This window comes from Eptatretus burgeri, chromosome 13 (assembly GCF_056783735.1).
Source record: "Eptatretus burgeri isolate ZD-2024b chromosome 13, Ebu_testis_v1, whole genome shotgun sequence".
NCBI lineage: Eukaryota > Metazoa > Chordata > Myxini > Myxiniformes > Myxinidae > Eptatretus > Eptatretus burgeri.
In genome coordinates this window covers 51623011-51639752 of record NC_140973.1, presented here as the reverse complement: position 1 = coordinate 51639752, position 16742 = coordinate 51623011, and the positions used below count along the sequence as shown (strand labels likewise).

The 16742-nt window shown below is 40.2% G+C and overlaps 1 protein-coding gene across 6 annotated transcripts in view; it reads left to right on the top strand.

The window, feature by feature from the left end:
* LOC147014469 (protocadherin Fat 1-like) overlaps positions 1-16742 on the top strand; it is a 316783-nt gene that overhangs the window by 114015 nt on the left and 186026 nt on the right. For all 6 annotated transcript variants that reach the window (XM_085850626.1, XM_085850625.1, XM_085850627.1 and 3 more), the window contains exon 3: positions 14849-15163. In XM_085850626.1, coding sequence (XP_085706752.1) covers positions 14849-15163 — 315 coding nt within the window. The remainder of the gene's footprint in view (positions 1-14848; positions 15164-16742) is intronic.

Genomic DNA, 16742 nt, shown 5'->3' with positions numbered 1-16742 from the left:
TCAAATGTTTGATGAATGTTGTCCAAGCAGAGTGAGAGTGTGTGAAGACCCAGAGTTGTAAGGGAGTGGAAATGAGTGCCTAAAATGTCTGTACGTGTCCTCACCAGTCATCCTCGCATGCAGTGATAAAGTCATTGTTCTTCCTAATCGGTGACCTTTTGATGAAACCTTCGAAGTTGTAACTTGTGATTTGCTCATTTGTATGACTTTTCTTTCACTTCTCACACCTATTAATTGTACTTCACACATTCCTTTCAACTCCCTTCCCATTATCATTGTCATTTATTCCTTCATGTCTGTCTATGTCTCTCTGTCTGTTTATCTCTCTGTCTCTCTCGAGTGCCCATCTAATGATGGGCATCGAATATGGCACTCAAGTTGAAAGAATTCTGCAGACTCCTTCCCATCTCATCTCTCCTCCTCTTCTCACCCCTTCTCACCCAATACACAACACAGATTTGACTCGGTAATTTGCTTTGCCTTCCCAACACTAATCAGAACAGGAATTTGTAACTTGTTGAGATTTCTAATGGTAACTCACCCACTCTTTGTGAAAGATATGGTGAGATTTCTAATGTCCACTGGCTAATGCTAGCAGACAGGACACCCAGCTTCTTCCATCCATCCAAAGGACGGTATACTTTTTGATGCAATGTCCTGCCTGCGAAGCACTAATCTAAAAGTTTTTAGTCAGGTCGGGAATCAAACCCAAACTCATCAGCTCAAATGTATGTGTGCTACCTCTACACCATCCTGTCAGACACTATCACTCCACTTTTTAATGCTGTATTTTTCATCTATATGTATCACTGGACACTGTTCATGCATATTCATGAATCTCTTTTCATTGAAAATGGTTTTGTTATACATTTACTTTGTTCCCCAAAGGTTAATTTGAGAGGTGGTTCATTAAAAGATCGATTGGATATTTTTTAAACCAGGAATTAACAACACGAATTAATAACCATAATCTTAACTCCAATATAACATTTATTGCTTCGGGTTGTTTGGCAATGCCTCATTTTATTCATTAAAGTTTACTATTTTTCCACCAACCCTTGACTCATCTCGTGGAAAAGGAATACATAAACATAACAACAATTATTTTATTAATGTAAGCCCTCTAACACATTCCTACAAAACCATACAATGCAATTGTCCATTACTAAACCACAATGATTACCCCGTGTGCACGAAGTGAAAAGCAGGGTTAAACTAATGGTTCACTTTGTCTGTCTGTCTGTCCATCGGTGTGTCTACAAATGTCAGTTTATGATCAATGAACAACTTGATTTCATTTGAATGTTATATTTTGACCACAATTCAGAACATTAATTGGAAAATGAACCTGCAGTTTAGCAGTACTTTGTCTCTGAATTTGTCTTGATCGCATACACGCAGAGATGAATGAGATAACCTCATACTCTGCCTGTCTGGCAGTCAAACAAAATGGGAAATCATTCCAAACAGGAAACACTGTTTTTAAGGATGTTATAAAGGACACAAACAACAGGCAGGAATAACTAAAGTAAAGTGTTAAATAAGGTGGTGTAAAAGACGCTGCATCAATGGTGGTAAACGTCCAAAAGTGTTTTTCTACAATCTTTAAAATCTTTATTTTATTTCAAGTGAATTATATACTTGAAAACTGCAAAACACAAATCGCCTTTTTGGCACTTTCAAAAACCTTTCGTTTAGTATTATTTGGAGAAAATATTATGGCATTTTACATCATCACGACCAATCAAATTTGCTGTTCGCAGACCCCGTCCATGTCCTTTTTTTCTCAAGACTGCAGGCAGTAAAGTGTTCTATGAACTCTGAAGTTCTCTTTTTGTTTTGAGGTTAAAAGAAGGGGATAACACTGATGACAGAAATAGAACAATAATGGACCTCTGCTTTTTGCTATGCCGTCAATACCTTTAGCATCCAAATGGGGGAGATGACCGTCGAATGGGGAGCATGGGAGCCGACTATCTACGAGCGGAGAGGGGGATCCATTGGCCTCAAACGGAGGGTGGAAGATGGGAAGGGGGCAACCAGCTGCGAATGAGGTGGAGCCTACTGGATGCGAATGAGGTGGAGCCAACCGGCTGTGAATGAGGTGAAGCCAACTGGCTGCGAATGAGGTGGAGCCAACCAGCTGTGAATGAGGTGGAGCCTACTGGATGCGAATGAGGTGAACCCAACTGGCTGCAAATGAGGTGGAGCCACTTGGCTGTGAATGAGGTGAAGCCAACCAGCTGCGAATGAGATGGAGCCAACCGTCTGCAAATAAGGGGGAGCCAACCAGCCACAAATAATGGGGAGCTAACTGGCTGGGAATGGGGGTGAGGGTGTGCTGGGGGGGGGGGGGTGAGGATCCGACTGGCTGTGAAAGGGGGAAGGAGGGAGCCAACTAGATGCAAGAACAGGTGGAGCCAATCGGCTGTGGATGGGGGAAGGGAAAGGGAGCCAACTGGCTGTGAACGGGGGGAGCCAGCCAGCTGCACTACAAGGCGAATGAGGTGGAGCCAACCGGCTGTGAATGAGGTGAAGCCAACTGGCTGCGAATGAGGTGGAGCCAACCAGCTGTGAATGAGGTGGAGCCTACTGGATGCGAATGAGGTGAACCCAACTGGCTGCAAATGAGGTGGAGCCACTTGGCTGTGAATGAGGTGAAGCCAACCAGCTGCGAATGAGATGGAGCCAACCGTCTGCAAATAAGGGGGAGCCAACCAGCCACAAATAATGGGGAGCTAACTGGCTGGGAATGGGGGTGAGGGTGTGCTGGGGGGGGGTGAGGATCCGACTGGCTGTGAAAGGGGGAAGGAGGGAGCCAACTAGCTGCAAGAACAGGTGGAGCCAATCGGCTGTGGATGGGGGAAGGGAAAGGGAGCCAACTGGCTGTGAACGGGGGGGGGGGGGGGGGGAGCCAGCCAGCTGCACTACAAGGCGACTATCATCTGCATAGTTTGGGGGAACTTGTCAAACATTGGGTAGCCACAACCGTTATGGTGATTATCACAGCCACCTCTACGGAGAGCACAACCTGTTGCACTGTTTGTAAAATACACATTTCTGTTTAAAGTGTATTTCCACAGAAAGGTGTCAAAACTTTAGATTTTTGTTTTTGACTTGGTATGTGAGTGTTTATGATTTGATACCCATCACAATTTGTGAAGCTAAGAGCTCTGCCGCCACCAACTCCCCTTCCCCATTCCACTCCCAATTTTTTCGTGCATGTTTTGCTTTTTTTTTGCCTTGAGTTTTACCATTATTCGTTATTAACTTCCCAACTACCCGAGCTTCCTTATGGGGTTGTAAGCAAGATCGTGCTAACTTCTGTTGGAAGTATTTTTGTGATGTTTCCCAAGATCATGTTGAAAGTCCATTTTTCACTGTTTACTCTGGTGAAAACGAATGGGTTTTTATTTATTTATTATGGTGAATTATTCATCAGCACCAATAGCATTAACATTTCACTTTGAAACATCCAAATCAGATGCACCACAAAGGAGCTTTCTTGCCCTGTGTGGCTCGCCTGACCCGTATCAGTAGGAATTACTTGGCCTGTGAGTTGGGATGGTGTCTGTGCCTCAAGTGATGCCCTCGATGCCTCATTCAGCATGTTATCGTCCTCGCCTGCTTATAGCCCCGTCCCATGATGACAACCTCCCAGTTCTGAGGTTATTCATGACAGGCTCAGAACTTCTGTTATCATTGCTGTTGGGTCATGGGGTTGCTCTCTAAAGGTCCCTGTATGCTTTCGTGTCCCAATTCAAATGCTTCCTCACAATTAGTCATCGCGTGGCTTTTGGATCACCTTGCTCGTTTATGGCTCATGTGAATGTAAGGTTTCATGGCTCATCTACAAGAAACTAACTTCAGCATTTATTGTAACTTTGTACTTTTCATTAACAAAATCTTGCACGTAGAATTGTTAATCCTCTTACAGATGCATACCTTCTAAAACGATCTAATTGGGTAAACAGAATGCTCTGTGAGTCACGTGAAACTTTCAGGACATTTTTGCTAATTCAGATTTAAGTATCTTCACTATACATCATTGCAAACCGACAAATATCAAGAAAAGAAAACCGATGCAGATGAAAACGAAAACACTACAACACACGACAGTTATGAGCAACAATTTTAATTTATCAGAATTTAGAATGAATCAAGCATGCAATGGACTCATGGCCAATTGACGACAATCGCTCCATATGTTTGTAGAACTGTCATGATGTCACACTTGAACAGATGTGCATTGCATGCAGTCGTAAGGATTTAGCTCATATTTCCATGATTGTTCTGTGACTTTTTCATTATTGCTACTTGTAATTGTAACTATAACAGAGAGCCCATTGAATGATCTTGTAATTTCCCAAATAGCTCGTTGTTCACCAAGTATCAGCAATAAACCTCGACCATCTGGGCCTTCGCAAAGTGACTGCCACATATGGTGTGGCATTCTGTGTGATCGTCCTGCAATGATCATTGTGAGATCTTAAACACGTGCTGTTTCAAGTGCAGAACACCATGTGATGCTTCTCTTTAGGAATACCAACTGGAAACTTTGGAAATATCAGCATCTAATGATTAGATATCTAAAAAAATCGGCGACGCCATGTTTTATTGCTCTGCGCACACGAAGTGAAAATCAGGGTTCAACAATTTGTTCACTTTGTCTGTCTGTCTGCCTGTCTACAAACATCAGTTTATGATTGAGGAACAACTTATTTTCAATTGAATGTTTTATTTTGAACATGAATCAGGACTTGAGTTGGAAACCGAATCTGTAGTTTAGCTGATCTTTGGCTTTGAACTCGTCCTGATTACGCATGCGCACAGAGGAGTGGGATAATTTTTTTTTACTCTGTCTGCCTGTCTGACAGTCAAACAAAATTGAAAATCATTTCAAACGGGAAACTTCCTGTTTTTAGCGACTTTATATCGGACACAAACAACAAGCATGAAGAACTAACTTAATGTGTTAAATAAGGTGGTGTACAAGATACTGTATCAATAGCGGTAAACTCTCAACTTGTTTTTTTTTTCAAAACCTTGAAAATCTTTATTTTACTTCAAGTGAATTATATACTTGAACATGGAAGAACACAAACTGCTTTGTTGACACTTTAAAAACCCTTCCATTTAGCTTACCTGGACAAAATATTTTTTTTGTATTGCACTTTAACCTCAAAAAAGTGCGCCATGTTACGTCATCACGACAAATCAAATTTGCCACTTGCAGAACCTGCCCATGGCGTGTTTATCAAGACTGCATGGGGTAATGTGTTATATTAACTCTAGTTAATATCAGCTTTACATTTCATGCCGTTATTGCACAACCATATCATTTCGTTTGTGTGTATTCCCAAATAATTTCCTTCTAATACCCGCAGTTACACTGCAATTACCCTGAGGTCCAAGAGTTGAGTTCCATAGCTCATTTTGTCCAGAACCATCAGTTGCTTCATGGTGCTGCAGACAAATCAAAACAAACTCCTCGAGCGACATGTTTCATTGTGTTCTCGCCTCCCGATGTGCTGTATCGCAGATCTGTGGCCTTTGCATGGTAATGAATCCTTAGGAAATGACATGAAAGAATAAATTGCATAAAAATCAGGATGGTGTTTGGATTTCGGAGGAAAATGGCAGCACAGCTGAACAGGCTAATTGGTTCCACTGTGATTTTCCTTATTGCCAGGTCAGTGCAATGACTGATGGGGTTACCGACTGGAGTATGCGTGGCTGTGGGATTATATATATATATATATATATATATATATATATATATATATATATATATATATATATATATATATATATATATATATATATATATATATATATATATTAAGTAAAACTTCTTGCATTGCACTTGCTAATTACACGAACTTCTCACTGAGCTTTTATTCGTATACTCGAGCACTTCACGTGGCCAGTGACTTGCACTGATAACAATGAGGGCTGTCATTTGTCTTGTTCATTTAAATTATTTATCATAGTATACGTATCGTTGATATGTTCTTCAAGACTGCCACAAGTATAGTGTGAGCAGTGTTCCTGCAATGTCTAATGAGCGTTAGTCCATCATTCAGTTGAACCATATAAACTTTGTACAAGCTGCGCAGATTGAATGAAATGTCTACACATATATCTACAAAACGCAGCATCATTTCCTGATTATTAAAAACATTTACATGTATCGACATGGGAACATTACCTCATGTCACCCTTGTCTTTATTCTATTTTCATTGTTGATTTGTGTGAATGTGACACTTTAATCAAAGTGTGAGGCACATAACGTTGATATCGAGGGTGATTTATTTTATTCTGATTAAGTTGAAACATGTAATTTACAAAGATTTCTGATGGACTTGGGAAGCATTACAAATCTGATTAATAAACAAATCTGATTTAAAGCAAAAGTTGTCAGGCCAAGCGATTAGGATGAAACATGAAGGAAGCAATCACCAATAGTGACAAGTGTTTCGGGAGAACTGGACAGCAGTGAAAGAGCAGAAAATGGGAGGGTAAAATAAAAATGACCACTCTTCACAATGGAAGGTTCATCCTAATAGTCTGGCCCGAATAGTTCATCCCAATCAAAAGACAGCATGTTGTACATCACATACATTTTGCTCGATTCGCTCTATAATTTGCCTGAGGTCATCATCCATCTGCTTAGAAGTCAGCTAACATCACCTTCATCAAATATATATATATATATATATATATATATATATATATATATATATATATATATATATATATATATATATATTTCATATAAGAGCCTGGTGTTGGCGCAGTGGTTAGGGCAGCGGCTTGGGATCCAAAAGGTCCTGAGTTCAAGCCCGTTGGGCCACTGAATTAATACACCAGGGGGTTGACTCAGCCTGTCATCCTTCCAAGGTTGGTGAAATGAGTATCAGTATACCGGGCCGGTGTATACCCCAGTTAAAATAGGTGTACCATATCCCTGTGTCGTAAGAGGCGACCAGGGTTGCGTCAGGAAGGGCATCCGGCGTAAAACATGTGCCAAATCACTATGCGGATCATACGGATGATCCGCTGTGGCGACCCCTAACGGGAGCAGCCAAAAGAAGAAGAAGAAGAATAAGAGAAGATATATATATATATATATATATATATATATATATATATATATATATATATATGTATACATATATATGTATATATATATATATATATATATATATATATATATATATATATATATATATATATATATATATATATATATATATATATATATACATAGATATATATCACATAATAAAAGTTTTCTTTATGCAATGAGGGACCCATGGGGGCAGGACATGCTTGAATTAACACATTATTGGGAAATTCATACAAATACATTTTCTGCCTTGTGTATTTTTGATGTTAATATTAAAAAATGAACAAGAAAAAGCAATCAGAGATTGCAGACCCTCACTAGGACTTCTTTTGTCTGGTGTTTGTGTACTAGTGTGTTATGTAATTAATGAGACACAACTAAAGCTGACACTTTATAACTGCTGACAGTGATGACCGGGTCCCAAGACGTCCAGCTTTGATGCAAATCTGCTTTGATCAGACGCCCGACCCTGACCCATGACGTTAAAAAAAAAAGATATATATATATTCATTATTCCATTGAATTTAAAATGGGATTAAAATAAATTACATTCAAATCAAGTGGAAGACCAATATAGGTATGTACAGCCCTGCATTGGAGTGATCAGAAGGAACCCGACAAGCAAAAATAAAAGTTGAACTCCTCAGGAGGAACCTGGACAGGATTCTCATTTCAGCTGCTACTCCTCTACCCTCAAACCCATCGAGGTACAGCCAAGTGAGCCTTATTCAAAAAATAATAATAATAAAAATAAAAATAGCAAAAAGAACCCAGATCAAAAAATTTAATCCTTCTGGCTGCCAGATCATGCATCGGATCAAGTTGAAATTTAAAACGTGTATTCCTCATCATAACTAGATCATAAATTTGAAGTTTCACTTCGATTGATGAAGCAGTTCCAGAGAAACATTATTTAATATTTTTATTCAATCCAATATGGCTGCCAAACCAAGTGACCTATCAATTATTCCTTAACAAACTTGTAAACATTTGTGTGATGTTTCCCTTCAATCTGTCCAGCCATTCTGGAGAAGAGGACATTTATAGGTTTCAGGGTAAATCCAATATGGCTGCCAAACCATGTGATCTATGATATCACGTGTGTGAACCTTTTTTCCTCATGGATAGGCGGTCATACATGTAAAGTTTCACCTCGATCTGTTCAGCCATTTCAAATAAGATTTTTGGAGGTTTATTATTATTTTTATATGGCTGTCGAATCACATGACTGAAGACGTCATCAATTTTTTCCTGTGGACCGTTTTATACCTAGATGACCCTCATACATTTTCATACTGATCAGATGTAGCGTGCTACACATGCAATTATGACGTCATAACAAAGGCACCTATGATGTCATCAAAATCACTGTTATTCCCCATGAGGAGTACTTGCTGTGTGCCAAGTTTCAATGTTTTCCTTGGTACAGAGGCCCAAAGTTTTTCCGTTTTCCCAACATGGCTGACGCACCACGTGACCTATGACGTCATAATTATGATTGAAACATTATACGTGAGTAGTTGCACCTATGTTGAAAATTTCGTCTCAATCCGCCAAGCGGTTGCGGAGAAAAACACGAAAGTTCTGGGTGGACAGACAAGCAAACAAACAAGAAGACGTCATGCAGAGCATGGTACTTGCAAAATGCATAAAACAAATTTGACCTCAAAAATAATTGGTAGTTGAATTCAATGATCAAATATGCAACGCCTCTTCAAATTTCAAGTGAATCGGATGAAAATTGACAATTTTAGAATTTGGCCAATGTGGAACTACAAAATAATTGGTGGTTGAATTCAGTGACCTGAAATAGATATTTTCTTCAAATTTCAAGTCAATTGGATGAAAATTGAGGGATTTAGAAATACCGCCTTAGTTGTTGACTTTGGGACTATGTTGACCTTTTGGTCTATGTTGACCACAAAAATAATTGGCTGGTTTAATGCAGAGACCAAATATGCAACTCCTCTTCAAATTTAAAGTCAATCGGATGAAATTTGACAATTTTAGAAAGTCAGCCTATGTTGTCCTTTTGGCCTATGTTGACCTTTAAAATAATTTGTGGTTGAATTAATTGACCTGATATGGAAATCCTCTTTAAATTTCAAGTCTATGAGATTAAAATTGAGGATTTTAGAAATACCTCCTTAGTTGTTGACCTTGGGACTATGTTAACCTTTTGGTCCACGTTGACCTCAAAAATAATCCACTGGTTGAATTCAAAGACCTGAAAAAAAATCCTCTTCAAATTTCAAGTCAATCTGATGAAAAATGAGGATTTTAGAAATCACACCTAAGTTGTTGATCTTTGGCCTATGTTGACCTTTTGGTCGATGTTGACCTCAAAAATAATTGGTGAGTCGAATTCAGTGACCTGAAATGTAAATCCTCTTCAAATTTCAAGTCAATAGGATGAAAATTGACAATTTTAGAAAGTCGGCTTATGTTGACCTTTTGATCGATGTTGACCTCAAAAATAAATAATTGGCTACTCAAATTCAGTGACCTGAAATGTAAATCCTCTTCAAATTTCAAGTCAATAGGATGAAAATTGACAATTTTAGAAAGTTGGCTTATGTTGACCTTTGGGTCGATGTTGACCTCAAAAATAAATAATTGGCTACTCAAATTCAGTGACCTGAAATGTAAATCCTCTTCGAATTTCAAGTCAATCAGATGAAAAACAACATTTTTAGAAAGTCGGCCTATGTTGACCTTTTGGTTTATGTTGACCTCAAAAATATTTGGCTCGTTGAATTCAGTGACCTGAAATATAAACCCTCTTCAAATTTCAAGTCAATCGGTTGAAAATTGAGGATTTTAGAAATAACACCTGAGTTGATGACAATGGGCCGATCTTGACATTTTGGTCCGATGTTGACCTCAAAAATAATTGGCTCATTGAATTCAGTGACCTGAAATATAAATCCTCTTCAAATTTCAAGTCAATCGGTTGAAAATTGAGGATTTTTGAAATACCACCTCAGTTGTCGACCTTTGGCCTATGTTGACCTTTTGGTGCATGTCGACCTCAAAATAATTGGCTGGTTGAATTCAGTGGCCTGGAATGTAAATCCTCTTTAAAATTCACGTCAATCTGATGAAATTTGAGGATTTCAGAAATCTCACCGAACTTGTTGACCTTCATTTGGCCTTTGGTGACCTTTTGACCTCAAAAACAACAAGCTTCTTTCTTATGACAAATTCTACCATGTGGTGAAGTTTCGTGAAGATCGGTTGAAAAGTGTGACCTGTAGGCGACAAACAGACTGACAGACAGACAGACAGACAGACAGACAGACAGACAGACAGAATAACAAAATTGACGAACCAACATACTTGAAAAATCTTTCGATTTTGCAAGTAACAAACAAACAAACAAACAAACAAACAAGCCGGTAGGTGACATGGCTGCTCGCTCTAGATGGAAAGCTGGCCGACACGACTAGCCGATATTCATGTACAAGCTATCAATCAATTTAGCACAATAAATATGATTATCACAGCCCTCTTAGTTTGCACCCAGAAACCCACCTTGTGAAATTTCAGGCGCTTCCAAAGAGACTAATAAATGGCAGCCCTGGTAATTCCATTTATCTATTCGCTAAAGATTTTTTTTTTTATATGATGCTGTAAGACATTCTCCTTGGGCACAAAAAAACAGGTCCCTCGGAGGTCCAGTTTCGGAGGTATTGATTTTTTTTTGTACAGTTCACAATAAGTGTACGATAAAGTATTTTAGCTGTTGCTAAGCAACGGAGGTGTAGATAGCAACGATTCATTTTTGTGTACATGCTCGCCACATTGTCCACATTTCACCCAAGTTTCATCAAAATCAGACTCTTTCTCTTCGAGATATTTGTAATTAACCGTTTCTGAAATGTTCGACATGTACTCGCCCAAAACCTATCTCCTCTTACAAATATTTTTTGTTAGGGCTGCAAATTGGCATGAAGGGAGCAAGATAGATTGCGCACAGAACTCTAAGCTTCAATTTTTCGATTTATTTTTGATTTTTTTTTAGATTTTTTGACCACTTTAAAGGCCAGTTGCTTTGCCGTTGCTGGGGCCCGGGGTCCCATATTCGAAAGCACACTATTCCCAGAAATATTGGTCCTGCCTACCAAATTTCATTGGAATCGGTTGAGTTGTTTAGCTCCTCAGCTTGACCAAAGTTTCGCGGACAGACAGACAGATGGAAATGTCCAGAATAAGGGTGCTCTAAGAGCAGCCAATCTAAGAGCAGCCAACAAACGGACCCAAACGCAATTCCCTCTCCTTCAGCGAGGGTAAAAATGTGTTTGAGTGAGACCATACAATTTCCAGTTTTTGAAATTATTGTTTCTCTTCCAATTCGAATGGAATCTCGTAAACATCTGGGTATGTCGTGTTCTTGAGATTTATCACACTTTTAAAAGCACTTCAGAATCAAGGTATGAGTGGAGGGGGTTGGAGAGAGGGGAATGCGGTTTACGAGGAGCCAGGAAAGAACAGGCAGAGAGGGAGAAGGGGAGGAGTTGAAGGGTGGGGATAATATTGTTCCCCTATTTATTTCCGGTGGGCTACCATTGCCTCGGGCCTCACAACCAGCTGCCTCCGTCTGTCTTGGTTGGAGACAAAGCAGACAGTCAGCGTACTTACCAACAGGCAGTAACTGGAGTGTGAAAAGCTTCACCGTCACTAGCCCATGAATTACTAACACCATCAAGAGAAAATCTTTGATTAAAAAATAAGGACTTCTCTGCTTCTGCTTCCAAAGCTTGACTTCACTTTCAGTGTCACCATTCCTTTAACCCACTATTTAGAGAGCAGCAATTGGAAAGTAATCACAACTGTCATGGAATATGATACTCCGGCATGAGAGAAGAGCAATGACTTGTAAATATGATCCTGTAATTGCATTTTTGCCATCTCATCGCAGTAGAATATTGAACAACGACGAGTACTTCTGCACATGGTGCAACACCACCATGAGATCATGTTGTTTTTACCAATACTTGAAATGGCAATTTTCTTTTGCTTTCAAAACTGCAACAAGTGTGCAAATGTGTTTAAAAGATGGATTTGATGCCAGAAATGTATCGCTACCTTTGATTGGAATCCATCGTGCCTGCAGATCCGCTCCATGCCGTACACTCAGATGTATAACACAGGCCGCCTGAAAATTGCTGGAATGCTTGAATGTAAAATTAGTGTCGAGTTATTGGTGCCACCAGTCTCCTAGTCGAGTCAAGGGACTACAATCTTAAACTCCCCCCCCCCCACACTCTCCTTCTGTCTGGCTCGAAGCCTGGATTGTGTCTTAACTCCCAGAAGGGCCTGTACCAGCAGCTGCCGTTGCCTGCGCTTGTGTATCGGTACCCTTGTTTGTCCTGCCTGTTAATGCCATCTCGTAGTGCTGTGCAGGATGAGGTTGTACTGATGCTCACTATGTTAAGACATTCCTTTCGTGCTTGGCCTAGCAGTCCTGTCACTTCAGAAAGGCAACGGGGTGGAGGGAAGTGCTCACATCATCACCCTGAGTGGCTGCTACCGGTGGAAGGTTGAATTAGTCGATACTTCATTCCCTTTGCCGTCGGTTAACTGTTTATTTATATGTCGAAGGGCAGATGAGGTCTTCTGGCCTTTGCCACTTGAAGTTGAATGGAAATTTTCTCCTCAACACTTGTGTTCCTGAGGGCAATAGAGTTTCTTGCACTTCTCCAACATAACGTGCATTCTATTCTGTTGTTGATTCTTGTTCTTCTTGTCGAAGCAGAATCGGTCCTTGTTCTTCGCTGAAATGCTTTCTTTGCAACTCAATTCATCGTAATACTTCTTGATGATGTGCACATGTGGCGGTGAACATCAGGGCTTACTACAGATTTTATTCGCAGAAATTCTCCATTTTATAACAGCAAATGTGAAACGAAGCTTGGGGTTGGCTCAGTGGTTAGGGTCCTGAGTTTGAGCCCCATCGGCCACTGAAGTCACACCAGGTGGGGTTGACTCAACCTGTCATCCTTCGGGGGTCAACAAAACGAGTACCACTGTACTGGTAATAGGGGCATTGCATCAGTGGCGCCCCGTACTCGGTAGCAGTGTTGACGTACTGTTGTTCATGTAGCCAGTTGAAAGCATGAAATGATGCCACCACAATAAGTGAGAGTATTAAAAAAATACAAACAGTGAAACATAAAATCTTGTCCACATTACCACCACCACAAATGGCAAAATTGGCTTCGATAGGCGAGTTTGTCAGGGTGTTCCCATCCGACCAATGATTGTGCATGATACTATAAAAGCTCCAATGTTTTACTACTGAGTCCAGAAAGAAAAACATCTCGGAGTCATTTTCACAGCTGGGTCCCAGACCTGTTTGTAACTTTCCGACTGATATCTGAGACCCACACTGTGCTTTTTTCTTTCTGGACCGAGCTTATGAGACTGTGGGTTAAGAGTGCCAGCTGTTGCCAGGTAATAAATGTCACAGGATGCATGGTAGGCTGTGACGAGCCATCTGCTTTGAAATTCTTTTTGAATAAAAAAAAATGGAATGTAACAGAAATTTCGAGGAATGAAGGAAGGTTCACAGCTTCACGCATAAATGTACAATTTTAGGTTTATTTGCCCAATTGTGGTGGTTGTTGTTGTTGTTGATGTTGTTGTGTTGCCCTATTCAGTTATGCTTGAACAGCCGATCGATCTCCCAGGAGAAACCCAGAGATCCCTCATATCGATGATGCCGTGCTCTTGTCTGAGTGGAGTCAGGACTGTGCAGTCTTCCATAACATGTTTTGTTGTGGCAAAGGTTACAGGTGTTGTCGGTGGTGTCGTCACGTCTGTGTTTGTAGTGCAAGAGCTATGGGTGGTGTCCACAGCAGAAGCATGCAAGGTGAACTCGATCGGACCTGAAGGGTATTTGGTCTGCGTCATGGATGGGTGGCCGTTTACTGCCTAGGACACTGTTTGGGCCAAATTTGTTGATTGCGTTTATGTTTTTGTGGGTGTGAATGTGTTTTATGTAGTTTCTATTGTTCATTGGGGGGGGGGGGGGGAAGATACTTTGGAGTATGTCACACTAGTGTCTTTGTGTTGTCGTTTTAATGTGTCTCGGGGCCTGTGGGTGGTTCTACATGTCGTGGCAAGGGTGGTTAGGGTTGGCACTTGCCTTCGCAAGTAACTATGCACCAACCAATTGTGCAGTTGTGCAACCAACCAACCAATTGTGCAAGGAAGGAACAAATTGCTGTTGAAACTGCTGCTGGGACCACGTCGCGGTATCAATGATTGTTTGTTGCTTTGGAGTGGCTTTGACTGCACCAAGGAGCACCAATCGGTGTATCGCGCCAATTTGGACAAATTAACGAGTATCGTGTCATGATTCTACTCCGTACTGTTCCACTGCAAGTTAACATGACACAATCAACCTATAGGGGCTAATTGCCGTCACGTTGGGTGCAAAGGCTCTGCGTCAAATGGGAGAGGCACCGTTTACCGGAATGAATAGTGATAGACATCATTCATCAATATTGATATGCTTAAAGATTTGCTTTATTTTTGTTGAAATATGCTGTGTATATCCATGTTTATATTTCATAAACGACCCTGATCGAAACCCTACATACGTGCGTGTTAACGATTTGTTGTTTGCCATCATTTGAAGTTTGCGGCGTTTGTCGCATCGGAGCTTTACTCTTTAACGCTGACGTGTTGATGAACTTTCTTGGCTGCAGGAGAGATCCGCACTGCAAGAAGGCTAGACCATGAGACTGCATGGAGATACTGGCTCACGGTCTATGCTACAGACCAGGCGGTCGTTCCTCGTTTCTCCACGCTCGAGGTTTACATTGAAGTGGGTGACGTGAATGACAATGCCCCACAGCCCACGGAGGCGGTCTACTTTGCAAGCGTTCCTGAGAATTCACCTGAGGGAGTTTCGGTCGTGCAAGTCCAGGCTTTTGATCCAGATACCGAAACGAGTGATGGATTAATTTATGACATTTCCAGCGGAAACCCTCAAGGTTTCTTTTCGGTGAACCAAGACACAGGTATGGCTGTTTGTTGCACGGTATTCAGTTGTGGGAATTAATTCAGTTGAAATTTCATTGCATCAAGTAATCATGTCAGTAACAGCACGGGGGACATGACAAAGGTTAGGATTAGTTATTTTAATGCTTATTGTGTGACTTTGGTAAAGCGTTAATTAGGTGCCATCGCACATAGCACATTTGGGACGTAAGTCCGTTCCATCGGCATGATGTTCCTCAGCAGCAACATTATATACTTGGCAGTGCACACACAAATGAGTCCTATATATATATATATATATATATATATATATATATATATATATATATATATATATATATATATATATATATATATATATATATATATATATATACTTGAAATATCCAACTATTCTAGATGCAGATGTGTAAGCTGTTGAGGTCATTTGGTGATCACGTTTTCATCCATTCTGATGAAATATTCACACGGCTTTGAGTGAGTTGTTTATTTTTGCACCAACTCTGCTCCTTTATAGCATTAACAGCATTAATTACAGTAATAGCTTGTGTCATATCTTATTGACGTCACAATTTGACCTGCAATTTCCTCTTTACATGTATTGTAAGCTCAATGCTGTGATGCAGTTCCTAGTTTGTTGTTTGTGAGCTTATTTGGAGAATCCCACACCTATATCTTCGTTTGGAAAGGCAGAAGATGGGGAAATGTGGAACGTAATTGTGGTCTCCGTTGGGAAATCGCAAAATGGTGTGTGTACCATTTGTCATTGGAAACCCTTACATTGTGTTGCTTGAAGAAGGTGCAATCGCTGCTCGTTTTCACACTCCTTTAACAGTCTAAACGCACGCATGCACGCACGCATGCACGCACACCTGATTGTTATCTGATCTTTTGTTCACAAACAGGAAATTCAATTTCTATTCTCATTCTAGATTATCCGTTTCATCACCGGTCCATTTCATACCGGATCCATCTCGATCACTGTATATGTGGACAAGCTGCGGAGGTTGATTCATTGGTCTGTGGGCTAACTTGTTACCTCAACCAACGAAGGTGGATGCCTCAGTTTGTCTGTTTGTTACTTGCAAAATCAAAGATTTGCAAGTATATTGGTTGGTCTTGTCTGTGAATCTGTGTGTTTGTCTGTATGTTAATCGCCTACAGGTCACAATTTCAAACAAGTCTTCACCAAACTTCATCAAATGGTAGAGTTGGTCAGAAGCAAGAAACCTATTGATTTTGAGTTCAAAAGGTGAAAAGGTCAACATAGGCCAAAGGTCAACAACTTTATCAAATTTCTAAAATCATCAATTTTCACCCGATTGACTTGAAATTTGAAGAGGATTTCCTCATCAGGTCAGTAAATTAAACCACCAATTAATTATTTTTAAGGTCAACATGGGGCAAATTTCTAAAATCATCAACCGATTGACTTGAAAATTGAAGAACATTTGTACATCAGGTCACTGAATTCAACCACCAATGATTTTTATGGTCAAATTTGTTTTTGGGATTACACAAGTATAGTGCTATACAAGCCGTCTTTTTTGTTTGTTTGTTTGCTTGTTTGTCTGTTTGTGAGCAGGATATCTCAAATAG